General features: G+C 42.1%; 2 protein-coding genes across 7 annotated transcripts in view; one reads left to right on the forward strand and one right to left on the reverse strand.

The window, feature by feature from the left end:
• The first annotated feature begins 4308 nt into the window (after positions 1-4308).
• LOC123492862 (LON peptidase N-terminal domain and RING finger protein 3-like) lies at positions 4309-12695 on the forward strand. Of its 2 annotated transcripts, XR_006661898.1 has the most exons (11): positions 4309-5091; positions 5927-6045; positions 6155-6427; positions 6539-6761; positions 8226-8316; positions 8722-8958; positions 9114-9272; positions 9579-9741; positions 9853-10002; positions 10106-11681; positions 11718-12695. XR_006661898.1 is itself a non-coding variant. In XM_045226252.1 (10 exons), exons 1-10 carry the CDS (start codon positions 4446-4448, stop codon positions 10265-10267), a joined length of 2223 nt encoding a protein of 740 aa, XP_045082187.1. In that variant the 5' UTR covers positions 4309-4445; the 3' UTR covers positions 10268-12695. The 2 variants fall into 2 exon arrangements, 1 of the variants encoding a protein (XP_045082187.1); XM_045226252.1 differs by having other exon boundaries at positions 10106-12695.
• Positions 12696-19567: 6872 nt separating this feature from the next.
• LOC123492864 (CRACD-like protein) overlaps positions 19568-23313 on the reverse strand; it is a 28505-nt gene continuing 24759 nt past the window's right edge. For 4 of the 5 annotated variants that reach the window (XM_045226262.1, XM_045226260.1, XM_045226259.1 and 1 more), the window contains exons 9-12: positions 21526-23163; positions 20937-21079; positions 20567-20654; positions 19568-20258 (exon numbers count right to left, since the gene is read on the reverse strand). In XM_045226262.1, the coding sequence (XP_045082197.1) occupies positions 20092-20258; positions 20567-20654; positions 20937-21079; positions 21526-23163 (2036 nt within the window). In that variant the 3' untranslated portion in view covers positions 19568-20091. The remainder of the gene's footprint in view (positions 20259-20566; positions 20655-20936; positions 21080-21525; positions 23164-23313) is intronic. The other variant, XM_045226263.1, reaches the window with a different exon arrangement.

A 23313-nucleotide genomic window follows, 5' to 3' on the forward strand; every position in this document is an offset into this window, starting at 1 on the left:
GAGAGGGTGAGGTCAAAAGAGGAGAGGAGTGGAAAGAAGGAGGCAGAGAGAAATGAGTCAAATGTAGACGTAGGGAGGTTGAAATCCCCCAAAACTGTGAAGGGTGAGCCATCCTCAGGAAAGGAACTTATCAAGGCGTCAAGCTCATTGATGAACTCTCCAAGGGAACCTGGAGGGCGATAGATGACAAGGATATTAAGCTTAAATGGGCTAGTGACTGTGACAGCGTGGAATTCAAATGAGAGATAGACAGATGGGTTAGGGGAAAAATTGAGAATGACCACTTGGGAGAGATGAGGATTCCTGTGCCACCACCCCTCTGACCAGATGCTCTCGGGGTATGCGAGAACACATGGTCAGACGAGGAGAGAGCAGTAGGAGTAGCAGTGTTTTCAGTGGTAATCCATGTTTCCGTCAGCGCCAGGAAGTCGAGGGACTGGAGGGTAGCATAGGCTGGGATGAAGTCAGCCTTGTTGGCAGCAGAACGGCAGTTCCAGAGGCTGCCTGAGACCTGGAACTCCAGGTGTGTGGTGCGTGCAGGGACCACCAGGTTAGAGAGGCAGCAGACATGTCACTTTATAGCCTACTGCAACATACTCTCTCAGAAAAAGTGTGCTATGTAGAACCATTTGTCCCTGTAGGAGAACCCTCTGAAAACCCTATTTGGTAGCACATAGAACATCTGCTTCCAAATCAAATTTTATTTGTCACATACAGTGGCTTGCGAAAGTATTCACCCCCCTTGGCATTTTTCCTATTTTGTTGCCTTACAACCTGGAATTAAAAATTGATTTCTGGGGGGGTTTGTATCATTTGATTTATACAACTTGCCTACCACTTTGAAGATGCAAAATATTTTTTTTTGTGAAACACAAGAAATAAGGCAAAAAAAACAGAACACTTGAGCGTGCGTAACTATTCACCCCCCCCAAAGTCAATACATTGTAGAGCCACCTTTTGTAGCAATTACAGCTGCAAGTCTCTTGGGGTATGTCTCTATAAACTTGGCACATCTAGCCACTGGGATTTTTGCCCATTCTTCAAGGCAAAACTGCTCCAGCTCCTTCAAGTTGGATGGGTTCCGCTGGTGTACAGCAATCTTTAAGTCATACCACAGATTCTCAATTGGATTGAGGTCTGGGCTTTGACTAGGCCATTCCAAGACATTTACATGTTTCCCCTTAAACCACTCGAGTGTTGCTTTAGCAGTATGCTTAGGGTCATTGTCCTGCTGGAAGGTGAACCTCCATCCCAGTCTCAAATCTCTGGAAGACTGAAACAGGTTTCCCTCAAGAATTTCCCTGTATTTAGCGCCATCCATCATTCCTTCAATTCTGACCAGTTTCCCAGTCCCTGCTGATGAAAAACATCCCCACTGCATGATGCTGCCACCACCATGCTTCACTGTGGGGATGGTGTTCTCAGGGTGATGAGGTGTTGGGTTTGCGCTCATCTGACCAGAGTACCTTCTTCCATATGTTTGGGGAGTCTCCCACATGCCTTTTGGTGAACACCAAACGTGTTTGCTTATTTTTTTCTTTAAGCAATTGGCTTTTTTTCTGGCCACTCTTCAGCTTAAAGTGGTCCTATGGACAGATACTCCATTCTCCTCTGTGGAGCTTTGCAGCTCCTTCAGGGTTATCTTTGGTCTCTTTGTTGCCTCTGATTAATGTCCTCCTTATCCCGGTTGGAGGATACCCGGATCTGAAGGGAATACACAGGAAATCCAGAATCCTCCAACCAACAATTTTGGAAAATCATTGAATTTATTGAAAGTTCCTGGGATTTTGCATCCCTACTCCAACGTGTCTAAAGTCTGACTGTATTGATTAGTAGTCTGGTAGAGAGTTGGTCTATATCATATCATCTGTTTATGTGGTCAACCAGGAGTGGATATTTGTTCAACTTTGTTTGGTCACCTGTTGTACTATGCTTGTGATCTTTTGTACTGTACTCTAAGAGAGACAGAGACAGAGAAAGAGAGACAGAGATAGTGACTAAGTAACTCTTGGTGCTGTGCCTCCCTAGACCACCAGGAGGCAGAAGAGAGTGAACCGGGTGAGCAGCATGGATCTTTAGGTCGATACCAACATGGGGTTTGGGTAACATGGGGTTTTGGTATCATGGGGTTTTAGTAACATGGGATTTTTAATTATTTTAAGAGAGTTGCTCAATTACGTCTGTTTTGTGTTCCAGAATGTATTGCTTTTTGCTTTTGTCGTTATGTCTTTATCTTACTTAGTATTCTCTTATGTTCTTTATCTTGAAGTGTTTCCATTATTAGTCCATGTATTATTATAATCATCTGGTCATTCTTTGTATTTTGAAACATTTGAATAAAGGGGTCATCTTTTTCTCAAGTCATTTTAGTTTGTTGTTGGGGTTTGTTGTGTTGTTTATCTCATGATGTTATTGATTATAAATGTTATGATATTGATTAGGATGCAGATTATTGTTATGACGTTAGTAGTATATAGATGATGTTATTGATTATAAATATTATGTTGATTAGGATGTAGATTATGTTTTTAGTAGTATAGAGATAATGATGTTATTGATTATAAATGTTATGATATTGATTAGGATGCAGATTATTGTTATGATGTTAGTAGTATATAGATAATGTTATTGATTATAAATGTTATATTGATTATGATGTAGATTATTGTTATGTTGTTAGTAGTATAGAGATAATTATGTTATTGATTATAAATGTTATGATATTGATTATTATGTAGATTATTGTGATGTTAGTAGTATAGAGAATGATATTATTGATTACAAATGTCATGATATTGATTATGATCTATATTATTGCTATGATGTTGTTAGTAGTATATAGATAATGATGTTATTGATTATACATGTTTGGATATTGATTGATGTAGATTATTGTTATGATGTTAGTAGTATATAGATGATGTTATTGATTATAAATGTTATGATATTGATTAGGATGTAGATTATTATTATTATTATGTTAGTAGGCAGGTAGCTTAGTGGTTAAGAGCGTAGTGCCAGTAACCGAAAGGTCGCTGGTTCTAATCCCCGAGCCGACTAGGTGAAAAATCTGTCGATGTGCCCTTGAGCAAGGCACTTAACCCTAATTGCTCCTGTAAATCGCTCTGGATAAGAACGTCTGCTAAATGACTAAAATGTAAATGTCTGAGTTTTGGTGGGCGGCCCTCTCTTGGCAGGTTTGTTGTGGTGCCATATTCTTTACATTTGTTAATAATGGATTTAATGGTGCTCCGTGGGATGTTCAAAGTTTCTGGTATTTTTTTATAACCCAACCCTGATCTGTACTTCTCCACAACTTTGTCCCTGACCTGTTTGGCGAGCTCCTTGGTCTTCATGGTGCCGCTTGCTTAGTGGTGTTGCAGACTCTGGGGCCTTTCAGAACAGGTGTGTATATATACTGAGATAATGAGACAGATCATATGACACTTAGATTGCACACAGGTGGACTTTATTTAACTAATTATGTGACTTCTGAAGGTAATTGGTTGCACCAGATCTTATTTAGGGGCTTCATAGCAAAGGGGGTGAATACATATGCACGCACCACTTTTCCTTTATTTATTTTTTTAAACAAGTAATTTTTTTCATTTCACTTCACCAATTTGGACTATTTTGTGAATGTCCATTACATGAAATCCAAATAAAAATCAATTTAAATTACAGGTTGTAATGCAACAAAATAGGAAAAACGCCAATGGGTATGAATACTTTTGCAAGGCACTGTACACACGTGTTTAGCAGATGTTATTGCGGGTGTAGCAAAATGCTTGTGCTTCTAGCTCAGACAATGCAGTAATATTTAAGAAGTAATATCTAACCATTTCACAACATATACCCAATACACACAAATCTAAGTAAGGAATGGAATTAAGAATATATACATGTATGGACGAGCAAATAGCACCTTTGAGATGGTTCTATGTGGAACCAAAAAGGGTTCTATCTGGATCCTTTTTTTTTTTTAGAGGGTTCTCCATAACACTCATTTTTTTCTGAGTGTAGAATGTGTCCATTGCTACGTGCATATGCTCTACCGTCCAAGAGACCAGTGATGGAATGCCTTCAGCCTACATACATCTATACAAGTATTACGCATTTGACCCATTTCAGAACATTGACCGACTTCTATCCACAGTCCAGACGCTCTCTGTGTTACAACTGAATTGTTATTAGGCAACCGCGTTAGAAACCTGTCCAATAGGAAGAGCTGGCTGTGGTCACATGACAGTTTATGTAACATTGTTTTTTTATTTTTTTTATTTTTACGATGACAATATTATTAATGGTGTAGGATCACGTCGTCTCAGAGTAGTGAACTGAGCAGAGGCGAAGACCTCAGAAAATGAGATAAATAGAGAACGACCTGTTTCTTCCAAAAAGGAAAGATTAATTTCGCAAGACTATACCACACAACAGCAGTCATTATGGGAACGGATAGTACAGATTGTATGCTGCTTCTTGCGGCAGAAGCTTTTAAATCTAAAAACTTCGGGCTCGCTGCAGACATATACGAATGTCAAATGCTGCACCTGCGCGACCCTGGTACGCAGCAAGATCTGTTGGTGAAACGGGCGGATGCCCTGGCATTTGCTGGCAAATTGACCGAAGCCTTCGAAATCTACCGAAAAGCTGCTAAAATCGAGAGACTACGACCAGTCCATCTCGAGAATCTTATTATATATCTCTCTAACAGTATTAAAAGAAAGGATGGGACAGACAGTCAAAGCAACAGGCAGGAGACGAACTCTTATTGCGTTGGATATGATGCATTTACCTGCAGAATATGTTATGGATTTCTATACGAGCCAGTTACCTTGCCTTGTGGACACTGCTTTTGCAAAAAGTGCCTGGACAGAGAACAAATTAATGTCTGCTGCAAAGAGTGCAATGACATTACCAAATTCAATGATGTGGACAATTATAGAGTAAATGTTGTTCTTAGTAACTTGTTATCAAAGTGGTTTCCAGTTCAATTACTTGCTGTTCATCTGAGACGTGAGGGGAATGGCCTATATTCAGAGAAAATAATGGATGCGGCTTTGGACAAATACAACGAAGCAGTACAAATAGGTATGGTATTTTACCTTTTCATTTAAATCAATGTTCTAAATGGTATCGAACTCATTCTAAATTAAATTAAATTAAATGAATGGCCTATATCCTATGCAATGTTGCAACAGTATGTAGGCTACTGTTTCCAGTGCGTATGGGCTGGCTTAATTGACAGCTGAATCAGCAGGTTTGATGTAACATTGGGTGTGGTGTAAACTGCGCTACATTGTAACAATTCTATGGGGAAATTATTATAACAATGTATCCTGTTTATTACTTGGCTTTAACCCCTTAATTCTGAGAGAGTCGTGCTTATGTCACACATGGGTGTGTGAAGGTTAAATAAGATGTTATGTTGGCTAGGCCAGGGTTTCCCAAACCGGGCCCCAGGACCGAGTTTGGGAAACCCTGTGCTAGGCGACCAAACATTGAGTAACATGTGAGCCATGGCATTTTGTTGTGATTGTGTAACAGACAATTAAAGGAATGTGGGTCAAGGGTAATCAAAGTTCAACAGTAGACACCGCAGTATTGGTTCCACTGTCATTATTGATTAGACACATACTTCTTCAAATGTTGAACAACAATAATCTTTCAACAATAATCCAAAATCCCCACATTTTCACTGTGATCTGAAGAAAACTGGTCTTGTGTGACATTCAATTATAGAATGATGGAATAATGAATAGATTATCACTTTCAGCCCCTATTTCAATTTCTATTGAATTTGACCTTGATTTTTGAGATGCCAAATGTCCACATGATATTGTATAAAGATATATTGTACAGTTATAGTTCTGGCACAAAGTAAGTCTCTGTCCTTCCAAGTGAATATGTTGTATTTCTTTTCCAGCTCCAAGGGACCATGTTCTGTACAGCAACCGATCACAGATCAATTCCAGTCTGAAGAATTACCAGGATGCCCTTCATGATGCAGAGATGGCATGCAAACTCATGCCTCTTTGGTCCATGGTGAGGGTTGGACGTTTTGCCATGTTTAATTTAGATCTACCATCAGAACTTCACAATGCAAAGAAATGGTAGGATTTGCACTGATTAGTCAACATTATTTTTCTTCCAGGGACATATTAGAAAAGCACAAGCTCTTGTCACTCTGGGGAAATGTGAAGAAGCGTTAAGAGAGTACCTGGTCGTCATTGCATTAGACCCTGAAAGTAAATTGGCAAAAACAGAGGCACAAAAGATTCTGAGTGATCTCCTGGCCCCTGTCACTGATCAAGTACACAACAGAATCCTAGACTGCACAAGTCTTCTATCTTCCAGAAGTAGATTTAAAGGTGGCATCCTGAACACCTCAAGCTGCATCATCACCACATCCTCCAAGTCTTACAAGGTAAGATAAGTCATCCATCTTCTTTTTCTATATAATACAGTACTATCTTATAGTGCCTGGAGTTAAGCTCATGAATTTACTAAAATGTCCTATCATCACCCTTTCTCACAGGATTACAAGAATATCATCACCTCTGACGAGAAGTTGACGTTGTCGCCCACGCTGAGTGAATCTAAGACAGATGGCTCGTTTGAGACGTGCAGCGGAAAGAAAGGAGCACATCAGGTGAATGTCTGCCATTCCAGCGTCACCAACAGGAGTGTCTTCCTCAAACGTAGCTCATCCGAGGACAGCGAAGTGGACAGTATCGACATCTGCAAGCGTTCCAAATCTGGTAAGTTTAAAGAACTCTGGTCTCGCCCCTTAAATGCTCTTCAATTCAATAGAGCTTTATTGGCATGATATACAGTGGGGGGAAAAAAGTATTTAGTCAGCCATCAATTGTACAAGTTCTCCCACTTAAAAAGATGAGAGGCCTGTAATTTTCATCATAGGTACACGTCAACTATGACAGACAAATTGAGAAAAACAAATCCAGAAAATCACATTGTAGGATTTTTAATGAATTTATTTGCAAATTATGGTGGAAAATAAGTATTTGGTCACCTACAAACAAGCAAGATTTCTGGCTTTCACAGACCTGTAACTTCTTCTTTAAGAGGCTCCTCTGTCCTCCACTCGTTACCTGTATTAATGGCACCTGTTTGAACTTGTTATCAGTATAAAAGACACCTGTCCACAACCTCAAACAGTCACACTCCAAACTCCACTATGGCAAAGACCAAAGAGCTGTCAAAGGACACCAGAAACAAAATTGTAGACCTGCACCAGGCTGGGAAGACTGAATCTGCAATAGGTAAGCAGCTTGGTTTGAAGAAATCAACTGTGGGAGCAATTATTAGGAAATGGAAGACATACAAGACCACTGATAATCTCCCTCGATCTGGGGCTCCACGCAAGATCTCACCCCGTGGGGTCAAAATGATCACAAGAACGGTGAGCAAAAATCCCAGAACCACACGGGGGGACCTAGTGAATGACCTGCAGAGAGCTGGGACCAAAGTAACAAAGCCTACCATCAGTAACACACTACGCCGCCAGGGACTCAAATCCTGCAGTGCGAGACGTGTCCCCCTGCTTAAGCCAGTACATGTCCAGGCCCGTCTGAAGTTTGCTAGAGTGCATTTGGATGATCCAGAAGAGGATTGGGAGAATGTCATATGGTCAGATGAAACCAAAATATAACTTTTTGGTAAAAACTCAACTCGTCGTGTTTGGAGGACAAAGAATGCTGAGTTGCATCCAAAGAACACCATACCTACTGTGAAGCATGGGGGTGGAATCATCATGCTTTGGGGCTGTTTTTCTGCAAAGGGACCAGGACGACAGATCCGTGTAAAGGAAAGAATGAATGGGGCCATGTATCGTGAGATTTTTAGTGAAAACCTCCTTCCATTAGCAAGGGCATTGAAAACATTTGACCTGTGTCATTGCCAACAAAGGGTATATAACAAAGTATTGAGAAACTTTTGTTATTGGCCAAATACTTATTTTCCACCATCATTTGCAAATAAATTCATTAAAAATCCTACAATGTGATTTTCTGGAATTTATTTTCTCATTTTGTCTGTCATAGTTGACGTGTACCTATGATGAAAATTACAGGCCTCTCTCATCTTTTTAAGTGGGAGAACTTGCACAATTGGTGGCTGACTAAATACTTTTTCCCCCCACTGTATACTGTAAGTGAAGTAGTCGTTGAGATTCACCATCTAACTCAAATGGTTCCCTTTTACAGAAGTGACCCAGAATGAACAAGCAACTTCCTGGAGTACAGTGCTTGCTGGCCTCATAGACCCGACTGACCTGGAGTGTTCTCTGTGTATGAGGTGAGTACTACCATCCATGACAATACTTGTAGCTGAATTGTAGTATTTGCCACTTAAGGCTGAAAGGATAGTAATATAGTGTTCTGCTTTTAATTCGGATGTTCTAGGATTAACAGTCATTTTCTTAGCCTCACACAAGTCAGTTATTTTACAAGTGAACACAAGATATCGATCTTCCTTTCTGATAGTATTAAGCAATAAAGATGAATAGGTAAACATTTAGCCTTATTTTTACCATTATAGCTTACATTTCATTATCAAACAATGTAATGGAAATGCAATGAGCTATATGTAAATAAGAAAACCTGAACGTAATCAACAATAGAGTAGTGAGAGATGTTCTAAGTGTCATTGTACCACTCCATTGCACTATATTGTGTCCTTTCTCTCCATGGTATACCCTAGACTCTTTTATGAACCAGTCACCACTCCTTGTGGACACACCTTCTGTCTGAAATGCCTCGAGCGATGCCTGGACTACAACCCCAAGTGTCCTCTCTGCAAGATGGAGCTGAAAGAGTATCTGGCAGAAAGTAAATACAACAAGACTGTCTTGGTGGAGAACCTCATCTGCAAGTATCTGCCATCTGAGCTCATGGACAGGCAGAAAGTCAACGCGGAGGAGATTGCAGACTTATCCAAGTAAGACTCACGTCAGCATACAGACACTCTCCCATTGATCCAGTACTGTGTAACAAAGACATGTAACATGACATTTATGTTTCTTCACCTGTAACTTTGGATATATTATTTCCTCAAACTAATACTTTTCTCTACTTTGATTTCTTCTTTTGCAGTCTAAACAAGAACGTGCCTATATTTGTTTGCACCATGGCCTTCCCCACCGTTCCATGCCCTCTTCACGTCTTCGAGCCCTGCTACCGGCTGATGATCCGCAGGTGTATGGAGATGGGTACCAAGCAGTTTGGAATGTGCCTCGATGATAACCTCAAAGGGTGAGTAAAGCCTGGACAAAGCAGAGAAACATTGTGTTGCGTGTTCCTCAGTCAGACAGGGGATATCGGCGTCATCTGGCAATTCATGTTAACAACTCAAAAGCCCCATTGGGTCAACTCTCTTGTTTGGCCCCATTGAGGGCCTTAGGCTATTATCAGAGCTGAGCAGGTCTTGCATGTCATTTTGTAAAAGCAACTTCAGATAGTTTATATAGACTACTTTATTGTTTGGTCCCTCTGTGAATGCCTTAGGCACGTTTTTGGTCTTATTTGCTTACCATATCTACTTTTTTGCCTTCCCCATAGATTTGCAGATTACGGTTGCCTCCTGGAGATCCGAAACGTGGAATGCTTTGCAGACGGCCGCTCCGTTGTTGACACCATTGGAAAAAGAAGGTTTAAAGTCATTGAGCACCACCAGAGAGATGGTTACAACACAGCAGACATTCAATACCTGGAAGACGTTAAGGTCATTATTAATCGCATGAACTAAAGCATTTGCATGAATGTTGTCTGAACATGTTTAAAGTGTATTAGTGTATCTCGCTGTGCTACTGAAGGCTGTTCTTGTTTTGTATAGGTGGAGGGTGTGACAGAGAAGGAGCTGCAGAGTCTCCATGATGCAGTGTACGACCAGGCCTTAATCTGGGTCAACTCCCTCAAAGCAGAACAGATGGAGAGGATCGTGGGGCACTTTGGGCCCATGCCGGAGAAAGACTCTGAACCACAGGTAAATATGTGAACCCTGGATACAGATCGTATATGTTAACTCTATTTTGATACAGTTTGTATTGAACAGGTTATGGATGGATTCTTCTGGTTGTCCCCTGTAGGCCAGTCCCAATGGGCCGTCCTGGTGCTGGTGGCTGCTGGCAGTCCTTCCCCTGGAGGGTCGAGCCCAGCTGCCCTTCCTGGCCCTGACCTCCCTGAAGGACAGACTCTGTGGCATCCGCAGAGTACTCCTCTTCATGACCCGCAACTGCTCCTCTCGGTGACTCCAACCCTCACACAACCATCCATCTCCTCCATGTGGATGTCTGTTTTGTCTGAAAGACCAAATGGTAACGAAAGCCTTCTGTGTAAATAGGTTATTGTCAAGTGGGCTTTGATTAGATTTCCAAAATGTGATGATGATTATTTCTTCCTTCCAAGGATTAGAAGAGGCTACTTATGGAGTGAATCTTTTAATCAGTGTGCTTTAAAGACAATGATTGATTTAGTTTTTGTTATTATTTATAAACACTGCGTGTGCATGCAACATGTTTACATCCCTGGGAGGGATGACAAACTCTAAACTATTACATAACTTTTTATTTCCAAAGAGTTTATTAACCACCACAAATTACATATTATCAAAACCAAAACCCCTGAAAATGTAGAAAATTAGTGGACAAAATGACGATATAGTACTGGTTCTGCTGCTGCTTTAACTATATCATTCAGATAATATGATTTTCTCCCTGTTTTGGTGTAGATGAATGCAATACACCTCCAGTTGAAATGAGCTATCTCCTACTTACGATGGAATATGTATTGTTATTTATATGACCTACTTTGCACTTTAGTTGCAGCATAAGTGATACTCACATTTTCTTCATGCATGGTGAGCAAAGATGGGTTGTGAGATTAGCCTTTAAGAAAGGAAAACCTTTTATTGTTTTGTTGGATGCTACATGTTTTTTTGTCTGACATACTTTTTTCATAGTTTTCTACTGTTATTTCTATGTTATGATTATCACCTTTTTATACAGACAATGGTTATGTTGTAAAATCTTGTGGAAATGTGTTAATGAACAACAATTATATTTTGTATTCCAAGGGCCAATTGTAAGTTATTGTATTTATATAGGGCTGCCTTGTCTCATATTTTTTGCAACATATATGCTCATAAATTAGAGATGACAGAAGTGACAAACAAACTAAAAGTGATTGCAATAACGGTTACCACTTGTGCAGCGTGATTCCTGGCTAGTATACATAAGGCAACGACGTGAATGTGAACATGCAAATAACTGTAGACGAGGGAAATATCAACTTTTAGAGTGTAGAGCGTGGCGGATTTATCAGCCTTTCCACTTTTACCACTTTCCAATATTCTCAGTTTGATTTGCAAAAAACTTTTTGCATTTGGTTGTCCTGACCTAAGCCCAAGACACTCTGAAATTATTTTCCTAACACATTACAGTCAGATGAAAGTCTAACCATTCTAAAAACTCATGAAGGAGTTGGAAGACTTATTTCTGACATTTGAACTGTCATCATCTTGTCTTTCAAGTTATTGTCCCATAAACGGTAGCATCAATCACTCAGTAATTTCTAATCTTTTTCAACATTTAGTGCCTTAAGTTGGATTTCTTCCATGATGCCAGTACCATAAAGCTCAAACTATGTAGCAGAATTCAGACTAAGGTTGCGTTCCATCGAGGCAGCAGAATTCAGACTAAGGTTGCGTTCCATCGAGGCAGCAGAATTCAGACTAAGGTTGCGTTCCATCGAGGCAGCAGAATTCAGACTAAGGTTGCGTTCCATCGAGGCAGCAGAATTCAGACTAAGGTTGCGTTCCATCGAGGCAGCAGAATTCAGACTACGGTTGCGTTCCATCGAGGCAGCAGAATTCAGACTAAGGTTGCGTTCCATCGAGGAAGATTTGGCTTAAAGTCCAAACTATTTTGCTGAGGAGACAAACAGTCATTTTAAACAATTCCAGTCCTGGTTCATTGTGAGTATTGCTGTTGTGGTAAGAAATATTGGTATTATATTGTATATCTTATCCCAACTAAATGAAAATCATCTTAATGCAAGAACACAATGAGGATTTTCAGTTGGACTTTCATAAACAACAACATTGAGCCTTGGTTAAGCTTGAGTTAAAAAATGTCAGGATTATAGTTAATTGATTGGCATGTCAATTCAAGTATATCATTTTTACTCTCCAACATCACACATTTGCATGTATATTAATTTGATATGGCTGTTGCATATAAGCCAAATTGTCATTCATCTATGCAAAGATGCATTTTACCCATTTACATCAGAAAATGCCAAACCAATAGAAATGCAAAGGTAGTATCTTCCTGACCTTTTTGAATTCCACATTGAACCTTGCACTAATGATCGAAGCCAATCTACCTCTGACACACTGACCTGTAGCTCTTCCACCACAGAACATGCTAATTGATTCAAATTGGCATGTCATTTGTTTCTGTGGAGATGAGGTGACCATGGATGGAGTCTTTTTTTTGGTGATTGTATTACACAGGTATAATTGCCTCTAACTGTATGTGTTTACAAAATAAATTGAATGTATGTTGTAGGCATCTTATCTGACGTTATATTTCTGTTTTGATGGAAATGTAGTCATTGCAATGTTATACAATGTACAGAAAACACACTTCTGAATAAATATATATTTATGGAATAAGAGCTAAACCGATGGTCTTTCATTTGAAGTCTCTCTTGTCCCGTGTTCTACATTTTTCTCCTTTGGTTACGTGTTAGTCTAAAGCAGTATCAATGTAGCTCTTTAGAAATGTCTAGAATGTTGGGACATAACAGAAAGCTTATGTAGGGCTGCATTGACTTTACACAACAGTGTGAATGTAGGTCACGGTTTAGGAGGAAGGAAACACCATTCCACTCCCCCTGCCCCACTGACCCACATTCTGCAGCCCTGCCTTTTTGCTGGAGGAGATGACCTGACCCATACCGAACCACACCTCCCTGACTGGGAGGGATAATGGACTCCGAGGAAGAGGGGACAAGTAGCACCAATGTAATTAGCAGGCTGTCTGTCTGGTGGGAGTAAGGGAGGGGGAAGCCATGGGGATATGTTTAATAGGGCTTACATAACGGGGCAGAGTCAGACATTACGTCAACTTTGAAATGAGGTCAGCATCTGCAGAGTATCAGGGTATCTTGTTCTGCCTTTGAGAGCAGTCGGTCCTGGAATCATGCCAAAATGGCAAGAAACTATTTTTTCCCCGTCTTTGTTCTTTTGAATAAGGTGTCATGCTTTGTTTATTCAGGACAGAAAAATGCAGAAACAAACTTTAGTGAGTGACAAATGGGGTCTCAAAGGTTTGAAGCGACTAAACCAGATACTATTAAACTGTACCGAGAGCCCCACTGGAACTAAAGAGTATAAAGATCCTCTTTCTCAGCATATGCCTTAAATGAGATCCTTCATCAGTGTGTCCTAGCCACTTAACACTAGTCTTATGTTACACGCCAAGTAAGGTTATGTAACTGAAATGATAAGGTCACTAGAGGGGTTGCTATGGGAACTTGGCAGATACACCTTCCCCCAATTTTATAAAACATGTAACACCATGACATAAGTAGGGCAAAGCAGTGCATTGTGGGAAAACTGGTTACCTAACTTACCCAGAAAAGGCATCTGGGAGGTTAAGTGCCTGTATGTGTGCTGATGTGTCGACAGAACTTGCGCTTAGTGCTAGATAGTCCATTGTAAACAGTATGGGAAACTGCGTGAGAGAGAGGGCTGTGTGTCAGAGGGCTAGAATGTGTCCATGTGAGAAGTGTGTGACTGTGTGTGCCACAAGCTCATATGATACAGTGTTAACTGTGAGGAGGTGTGTCTACTCACATGCTCAATGTACTGTACAGCCTCCCATGATGGGCTGGGGAGTGAAACTGCACAGTAGATGATGGCCCCGAGATGCTGCTGCCTGTGACTGATAGCCCTGAGATGCTGCTGCATTTGGCTGATAGCCCTGAGATGCTGCTGCATGTGACTGATAGCTCTGAGATGCTGCTGCCTGTAGCTGATAGCTCTGAGATGCTGCTGCCTGTGATGATAGCCCTGAGATGCTGCTGCCTGTGGCTGATAGCCCTGAGATGCTGCTGCATGTGGCTGATAGCCCTGAGATGCTGCTGCATGTGACTGATAGCCCTGAGATGCTGCTGCCTGTAGCTGATAGCTCTGAGATGTTACTGCCTTTGGCTGATAGCCCTGAGATGCTGCTGCATGTGACTGATAGCTCTGAGATGCTGCTGCCTGTAGCTGATAGCTCTGAGATGTTACTGCCTTTGGCTGATAGCCCTGAGATGCTGCTGCCTGTGGCTGATAGCCCTGAGATGCTGCTGCCTGTGGCTGATAGCCCTGAGATGCTGCTGCCTGTGGCTGATAGCCCTGAGATGCTGCTGCCTGTGGCTGATAGCCCTGAGATGCTGCTGCCTGTGGCTGATAGCCTTGAGATGCTGCTGCCTGTGGCTGATAGCTCTGAGATGCTGCTGCCTGTGGCTGATAGCTCTGAGATGTTACTGCCTGTGGCTGATAGCTCTGAGATGCTGCTGCCTGTGGCTGATAGCTCTGAGATGCTGGCTATGGATGGATTGCACAGAGGGTGGGCTCTGGCTTCGATACGGTCTCCTATCGCTTCAATGCTGCCAACACTTCCATACTTTCACACTGTGCTGGCTGTGCTTGTAATGTGCAGACAGCCTGCCCTCATGTCTCAGCCTTAAGCTGCTGGCGAGGCTGAGGCGTCATCACTGCAAATAAATTCATGCTATTTTAATGTGCTTAATCGAAGTGTTGTGTAATGGTTATCACATTGCAGCGGATATTGCAGGGTTTGTCTTTGTATCCCTCAAAGCTTTGTCTGTGATGAGGAATAGTCAATCTAAAGAGTATACATCCTAGTTTACAACACGTGACAACAGTTGTGACACAACAGAGAGTTTGTCTGCCAACATTTTTTTTACACAGGCACTGTGGAGACACCACCCAATGATTGTGTAATGATTTTTGTGCAGGCGAACTGTTGTATCACAAAAATGTTGTATCATAACCATTGTGTAAAATGCATTTTACATCAGTTGTACAAGTTGTATTGTGTATGTGGCCATAGTGTTATCTTGTATTCCACTTGTCTACTCTAATTCAATTAAATAAAGACGTATTCTTTAAACACCAGATGAGGGGGCCATTAGATTGCAAATGCTTTTCAAATGCAATGTTTGAGAGGGCTATCAACATGAGCTGAAACACAGGAAACATCTCTGCCACTGAAACATTCCTGACTCTTGGGAATGTGTGGTCTGTGCCTCCAACAAATCACCCCATGGGCTTAAATGGAAGGTTGTGGAACACAAAAGAGATTTCATGAGTCAGTGCCTCGGTTATCTCCCCTCTCCGATCCACTTTTGTCATCTGAAAGTACAGGGCCGTGAAAAAGTATTTGTCCCCTTTCTGATCTTCTCTATCTTTGCATATTTTTGATACTGAACATTATCAGAACTTCAACCAAAACCTGATATTAGATAAAGGGAACCTGAGTGAACAAATAACAAAAAAAAAAGATACTTATTTTATTTATTTAATTAACAAAGTTATGCAACACCCAATTCCCCTGTGTGAAAAAGTAATTGCCCTGTTACACTCAATAACTGGTTGTGCCACTTTTAGCTGCAATGACTGCAACCAAATGCTTCCTGTAGTTGTTGATCACTCTCTCACATCACTGTGGAGGAATTTTGGCCCACTCTTCCATGCATAACTGCTTTAACTCAGTGACATTTGTGGGTTTTCAAGCATGAACTGCTCGTTTCAAGTCCAGCCACAACATCTCAATTGGGATTAGGTCTGCACTTTGACTAGGCCGTTCCAAAACTTCACATTTAGGTTTCGCCAGACATAATGGTGGTGGTAGTGTGATGGTTTGGGGATGCTTTGCTGCCTCAAGACCTGGACGACTTGCCTTAATAGAAGGAACCATGAATTCTGCTCTTTATCAGAGAATTCTACAGGAGAATGTCAGGCCATCCGTCTGTGAGCTGAAGCTGAAGCGCAGCTGGGTCATGCAGCAAGACAATGATCCAAAACACACAATCAAGTTTACATGAAAATGGCTAAAAAGCAACAAATGTGAAGTTTTGGAACAGCTTGGTCAAAGTGCAGACCTAATCCCAATTGGGATGTTGTGGCAGGACTTAAAATTAGCATTGTGGCAGGACTTGATATTAGCAATTCATGCTTGAAAACCCACAAATGTCCCTGAGTTAAAGCAATTCTGCATGGAAGAGTGGGCCAAAATTCCTCCACAGCGACGTGAGAGACTGATCAACAACTACAGGAAGCATTTGGTTGGAGTCATTGCAGCTAAAGGTGGCACAACCAGTTATTGAGTGTAAGGGGGCAATTACTTTTCACACAGGGGCATTGGGTGTTGCTTAACTCTGTTAATGAAATAAGTAAGTCATTGTTGCGTTATTTGTTCACTCAGGTTCCCTTTATCTAATATTAGGTTTTGGTTGAAGATCTGATAACATTCAGTATAAAAAATATGCTAAAGTTGAGAAAATTAGAAAGGGGGCAAATACTTTTTCACAGCAATGTACATGCTTTTATGTGCATGATGTAACAAATACCCCCTCTCCAGCCAGGTCACTGTCAGTGGGATTCAGTAGTAATAAAGTGGACACTATGGACATCGAGAAAACTGTAGAATCACACTTCTTTAGTGAGGTGAAGCTCAATTCACTAAGTTGTCAAAACGAAATAATACCTAGCATTTAATAAGGTTTTATGTGTGTAACCCTTTAACACTGTGACCATAGAAGCAAATGTCTGGGCTAACATATCTGCACTTTGAAAGCTGCAGCTGAACGGCCTTTATATAACAGTACCCGACCCGGGCCATCCACTGGGTGTGTAGGTGCCTTATTCACCTAGACATAATAAAGCCTTTGATATGAGTAATGTGCTTGTGTAACACAGCAGAATATGGCACAGAGGTTTGCAATGGCAGCACAGCCCGAGAAGGTCAAGCGAGCCATGCCGTTCCAAGTGTGGTTGTATAACATGTAATTGGGTACAGTAAGCTACTTAGTTACAAATACTAGTACAGAGGAAGGAAGATAGTGTGCCTGCTTAGTCATATCATGTAAAATTAAGTTCCATCCAAGTCATTACAAACCAGAAGGTATTTCCAGGTACAGTATGTGGAATGTGTACTGTGCAATGCAGGCATGGCTTACTGGCCACAGGCAGTGTTAATGCTCCCTCTAACTTAATTTACATGCTACTGCAGTTCTAATGGATCAACACAGAATGCTTTGAGTTTTACATAGGTCAGCTCAGCTAATCACAGGTAATAGTATTTAATCAACATTTCTTGGTAATTCACAATTTTTGTAGTTACATGAAATAATGTTGGGTTGCATGAAATGAGAGTTAAAGCTATAGTTAGTCAATTAATATCTTGAATAGACATTTTCTCAAAACAAAGATTTGTTTATTTTTATTGCATGTTTTATTGGGTGTGCCCCTTTACATTAGGTTTGCATTGCAACCTTGGCTGCAACCACATCAAATAGCAAACCTTGCCAATGATGATGATGATGCAACCCTCACTTAACAGCCTTTTGAAGTTGAGGCTGAGCACCAACATGTGGTCGAAGAACGCGAACCCCAAGGACAACATCCTCAGAGTGGCAGTAGTTCTGCTGTGTGTGCTAGTGGTCATCCTGCGATGGGAAGGAGAGAGAAGAGTCACAGTTGCACTAATCTCGCTGTTCTGCTGGACCGATACGGATCTAGCAGCAAGTCCTCCCATGCTCTGGGCTGAAACAGTTCTACGGCTTTTGTTGATGCTAAGATTCCATCCTTCACGTGGGAGCTCTGTCTCTCTGTCAACCGCTGTCTTTTTATCAGCCTGGTGGCCCACATCAGGAGGTGGGTGGGGTCTTAGGCGGGTGTCGGGGTCACAATTTTCCAAATGCATTTTGTTGTTGTTGTATTGTGTATTTAAGTTCAGTCAGTGTTCCATGTCACTGTCGCTTCAGTTCTCCCTCAGCACCTGCAGTCCATCCCAGCACCTTCAGTCTGGACTCCACTGATGGGCAGAGTGATGTCACTATAAGTTCCACTGCCACTGAATCTAGATGGTGTCTGAGTGCCAATGACCTGTCCCCTTGTTTCTGAAAAAAACCCAATAATTGATTGCTTAGATTCTCCCTCAACGTCAATGTTTGACAAAGATTTGATGACTAAAAAACACATGGGTACATCAACTCTCAAGACACCCTGTAATGGAGTCACATATAATTTGTGTAAAAATAGTTTGTGGCAAATATCTAGATGAAGATGGTGGTAAGAGTCATGGTTGTTGTGGGTTCTGTTGTCATGAAGGACAGCTCTCTATAATGAAGTGTCAAACTCACAGTGCTATAAATACTCCCAGAGCACTGAAGCATGTGCTGCCAGTGCAAAGTGTCCTCTCCATGCAAACATACTTTCTTGGTCCCACAAGGACATTGCAGTTGAAGAGCTAGATCTGGGTGAGCAGCAGCAGTTGAAAGGTCTCCTGTGGTTTGAATTGAAGAGTGCAGACCATAAGGATATGGAAAGATTCTCTATGGAGGAATGGTCTAAGATCCTTCCCAATGTGTCCTCCAAAATCATAAAACATTTTAGAAAAAGGCTCAGGTTGCTTGAGTACTGAAAACAGGGGATCCAATCATTTAAACCCCTATCTTTGAGATTGTTTTTTATTCCTTAAAACATATATATCCTTCTCTGAGCAATTGTACTAGTATAAAATAACTGTACTTTTTATTTTATTTTATACAATATAGCTCAGTATTTGTCTTTTTTGCTCATCTTTATCAATGGATCCAATAATTCCGGACCCCACTGTATATTCACAAATTCATGAATTGAGCCGGAAGGTTGATGGAACAAGCTCACTCTCCCTGCCTGTTTCATCACACTGGTGTGGTGTCAGAAGTGGGATATCCACTGTAGTCGGTGAACCCTCAATCTTCTGGCCTGTAGCCCTGCGCACCATCGACTGTGCCACAAAAGCATGCTCAAGTGGCAGAGTTGATATCCGTGCTTATAAACACAGGGTCACTACAGTAAGGTTGTTCCCACTAGGGCCATACACATTTGATTATGTATAACGGATTTCATTTTTAGAAAAGTGAGGCGAGTGAGCGAATAAATAAATAAAAAATACTATTTTAACCCCTTGTAAAAATACTATGGTTATTATTTTGATTCCCATGATTTGATCCAATGCGATTCAACCAAATCCGAACTACCACACAAAAGCGAAGTGAATCTTTCTAATAGTCAAAAAGAATAGTTTAAAATAATCGGTTTCCATTTTCGGGGGGTTGAAATGTGAAGTGGGGCATCTGTTAAACAGTAAAAAAAACTATCTATATTTGTCAGCTCGATTGTTAGTAGGTACAAAGAGGAGCAACTGTCAGATGTAACTTCCTTGTATCTTACTGTTCTTGAGTTCAGATGACAAACAGAAACAGCATTTGTTCATTACCGCACATTTTATGTACAAGACATGTACACACGTCTAAAGGTAATACAAAAATAAAACAAAAATACATCAAACATGAGAGATTGAATAAATAAAAAGAAGAAACCTTCAGCTCTTTCTTTCCGTCCATGCTTATTCATCCCCAAATCAAAGATCAAGGTTTAAGGTTTTGACACACCTGAACCTCACTCATACAGGCTGACATTATCAGCTAAGAAATTTAAACAAATAACTAATTTAGTCATTGGTCTGTCTTACTTAAAGACATATAATGTCAACTGAATTCAATCGTATGCCTTATCAATCAATAATTCAAAACCTTTACTCATTTGGCCCAATTCCCAACTTACTCCTTTCACTGCAGCGTGTGATTGGAGGGTTTCAGTGTCTGACCAATCAGAAGCTTGAAGGTATTAGAAGAGCAGAAGAAGTAGAAAACAAAATATATACTCTGGGTGTGCAAATGCATTCTGATCCATCAGCGGACGGATTGTTCGGTGGGGTTTGGGCCATCTTCACTGCACTATCTGGGGCATCTCGCTCCAGGCTTTGGCCTTCTTCTTAGCCAGGGCCAACCATGGGGGCTCATCCTGAGCCAGGGCTGTAGGGGCTGGGTGAGCCAGGGCTCTCTTCCCTTCCTTCTCAACCACGACAGGCTTGGAGATCTCCAGGGAACACGATACTATGGACAACGAACAGAGAATATCTTTAGAGATACATTCACTTTTGGCATTATCTCAAAGAGACAAATGTGATCAAAAAATTCAATTTCAAAGTCAATTTTGATAAAAGGTACTTTGTGGTAGGACTACTTTTTTAGTTGTCGTCTCATTTCAGGCATGTAATTGAAGATTAGTAGTGCTCAGATAGGGATCCACAAGGGGGCAGCAGTGTATCAATCACACTCAGTCTTTGGTGAGAACAATGAAAACACTTTAATAAGAAAGAGATGCATGTGAGGTAGCAGAGTGGGACACTGATGAGTCTAACCTTTTACAGGAGATCCTGGAGGCTTGGCTTGGTCTTTTTTGACAGGACTTGTCAATGTACGAATTGAACTTTTTCTGTTAGGCTCCTCCTGGAAATATAGGTTTTGTGAAGAGATGAATTAAGTGCTTATTCATTCCAATATAACAAAGTAAATGGAACCTACACAACTTTACAGTCATAAAACATTAGTTATTGCATCAACATAAATGATAAAGAGCTGCCCAAAAATACGTATTTTGCTCTGTGTGAGGACTGGATGAATAAATGGATGGATGGATTGATTGATTGACGAGTCAACTGTTTTCCTCTCTCAAACAGTGGGCTTCTCGGTAAACAGAAGAACACATGAAACAATGTGCACCAGCCCTACCGTCTCTGCAGGGACCTTCTCTGTGGTTTCCTCCAATGAGTTCTCTTTTAAGATCCTCTGCTTTTGTCTGGCCACTGAGACCCAGTTTGGTGATTGAGATCCCCCACTAGATCCCCCACTAGGCACTCGACCCACAGACAGATCTGAAACAAAAGAACACAGGAGAAATGTCTTCAACTGGTGTGGAATATATAGGAGTGGCCTGGTAACTTCATTTGGCATAATGTTTTTGTTTGGAGTGGGAATGGAAGATAAAGAGGTAGGTGCAAACGAATGAAAGACAAATGTAGAAAAACAAAACCATTCCAGCTAATTTGTTGCTCGAAATAGTCATATGGAGGAAACTCTCCTTGGTGTTTATGTGTCTCTTTTTAGATAGCTCTCAATAAGTCTGATCTCAACAGCACTCATGGACCTGTTTCAGTATGAATTCTTAGTCCAAAGTTAGAACAGCAGTCTTAAGTCTTAAAAGCTCAACATTGTAAAATGGATCCAAACAAAGGTGACCTTACAAGTGAAGGATATGCCAAATATCACACGTGTCTGTAAACACTGACTGGTGTGATGGTGACTAAGATGGTTTTAGTACCTGGTGTTCTCTTTGGCTTGACCATATCATCCAGCTCTGAGGGCTTTCTGGGCAGGGCAGGTTTGCTGTTTGGCTGTGGTTCAGTGAACAAGGCCCTCTGTGGCTCTATGGGAAGTGGGTGTGCTGGGGGATTTTCACTCTCTGAGCCTAAGCGAAGCATACCCACAGAGGTCTTCCTCAGCCTGACACCAAACGGATTCTCAGTGGTCTCTTCCTCCTGGGATGCAGGGGGAGTGTCTTCAGGGGGCATGATGGGTGCTGTGGTACTCTGTGTTGGGCTGGGACTAGCAGGGACTTCAGCCCCCACAGGGCTAAGTGGCTCCACTCCACTTGGGGGGTCTCTTTTTGCTTCCATAGCCCCAGGCACAGTGACAGAGGGGGAGGGAGATGGAAAAGGGGAGGTTAGCTCTTTGGTGGCCAACCTTTGCCAGGCAGGGGCAATGGTGAACCTGGGTCTACTCTGCTCAGAGCCACCAGATGGTTTCCCAGGATCCTCTGTGGCAGTTGGTCCACTACAGTGCTCCTGGGGGCTCTGCTCTGGGCCAGCGGCTGCACTGGGACTGGTTATACTGGGCTGATCAGTTGTTACACTGGGCTCTTCCTGGTCCTGTGTGGTGTGTGCAGGGGTCTCCGGCGGGTCCAGGGACTCTGGAGGAGGTGTACTGCTGTTTAGCAGCTGGGAGACACAGGCTTGGTCTGTGACTGTTTGGTCAGGCAGCTCAGTGGGGCACTCAGGGCTCTCACAAGCTCTCTCAGGGTCTCTGTCATTGTCTGGAACCTGCTGGAAATCATCCTCCACAGAGGTTGGCGTTACATCCTCTTCCTCCTCTGGCTCCAATAAGGCTGTCTGTACTGGCACCTCTGAGACTGGCTCCATTTTGTCCTCCTCTGCTTCCTCTGTTTCCTTCTCCTCTACCTCTGCCCCCTCCCCACTGTTCTCTTCCTCCTCTTCCACTGAAGGCATGCACTGATCTTCTTTGGTTAAGTCCTCAGGGTTGATTTCCTCTGCATCTTCCTCTTCCTCCTTTGGTTTGAAATGTTCTACCACTAACTCCTCCTCAGATTCATAAGGCTCACCCTCCACCTCCTCTTGGGGCTCTGCTGGGCAGTCAGGTCCATCACTGGGGAGACAGGCTTCTTCCTGTGGGTCCGATGCCACCTCATCCACCCCGCTCTCAGCCTCTGACCCCTCCATATTCACCTCTACCTCCAGGAGCACAGCCTCTGTCTCCAGCCCCAGGACAGATGTCAGGGGACCCTTGAGGAAGCTCAACACCTCCTGGAGTAGAGAGCCTCCCTCCACAGCCACCTCACACCCAGGAGGGGCCAGGAGGAAGTCATCATCTCCAATAGGGGGCTCCAGAGAGTTCAGGGAGCCAAGCAGTGGGGCGGTCTGGGTCCGGAACCGGGGAGCTGGAGCCTCAGCCTGGCCTGAAAGACATTCCTCAGAGTCAGAGTCATTCTCTAAGGAGGGGGAGGGGGCATCCTGAGCATGAGACACTTCCTGTTGGTCACCCTGCTTATCCTCCTCTTCATCTGGGGCTGACCGCTCGGCCTGCTGGGACACCACGACCTCATCTGTCTGGTCCTCCTCCTTGTCCTCCTCCTCGGCAGCACCAGCCTGCTCACGTTTCACATCTGGAACATACATAACTACGTCAGAGCAGAGCCCCACTAAGTCCCTATATCATTATCATCTTATTATCAGTCAATGTATTGAGTAAGAATGATTATCTTTCCCATATTTTACCAATATTTACGCTTTCGTATATATCTGTGTATTGTTAC

The sequence above is a fragment of the Coregonus clupeaformis genome, chromosome 2, assembly GCF_020615455.1.
Source record: "Coregonus clupeaformis isolate EN_2021a chromosome 2, ASM2061545v1, whole genome shotgun sequence".
Taxonomy (NCBI): Eukaryota; Metazoa; Chordata; class Actinopteri; order Salmoniformes; family Salmonidae; genus Coregonus; species Coregonus clupeaformis.

Excerpts from the sequence above, each read along its gene's own strand:
- LOC123492862 (XM_045226252.1), top strand. The coding sequence starts at position 4,446 with ATGGGAACGGATAGTACAGATTGTATGCTGCTTCTTGCGGCAGAAGCT. Across the intron at positions 6,428-6,538 it reads CATCCTCCAAGTCTTACAAG|GATTACAAGAATATCATCAC; the intron begins GTAAGATAAGTC and ends CCTTTCTCACAG. Across the intron at positions 9,742-9,852 it reads AATACCTGGAAGACGTTAAG|GTGGAGGGTGTGACAGAGAA; the intron begins GTCATTATTAAT and ends TGTTTTGTATAG.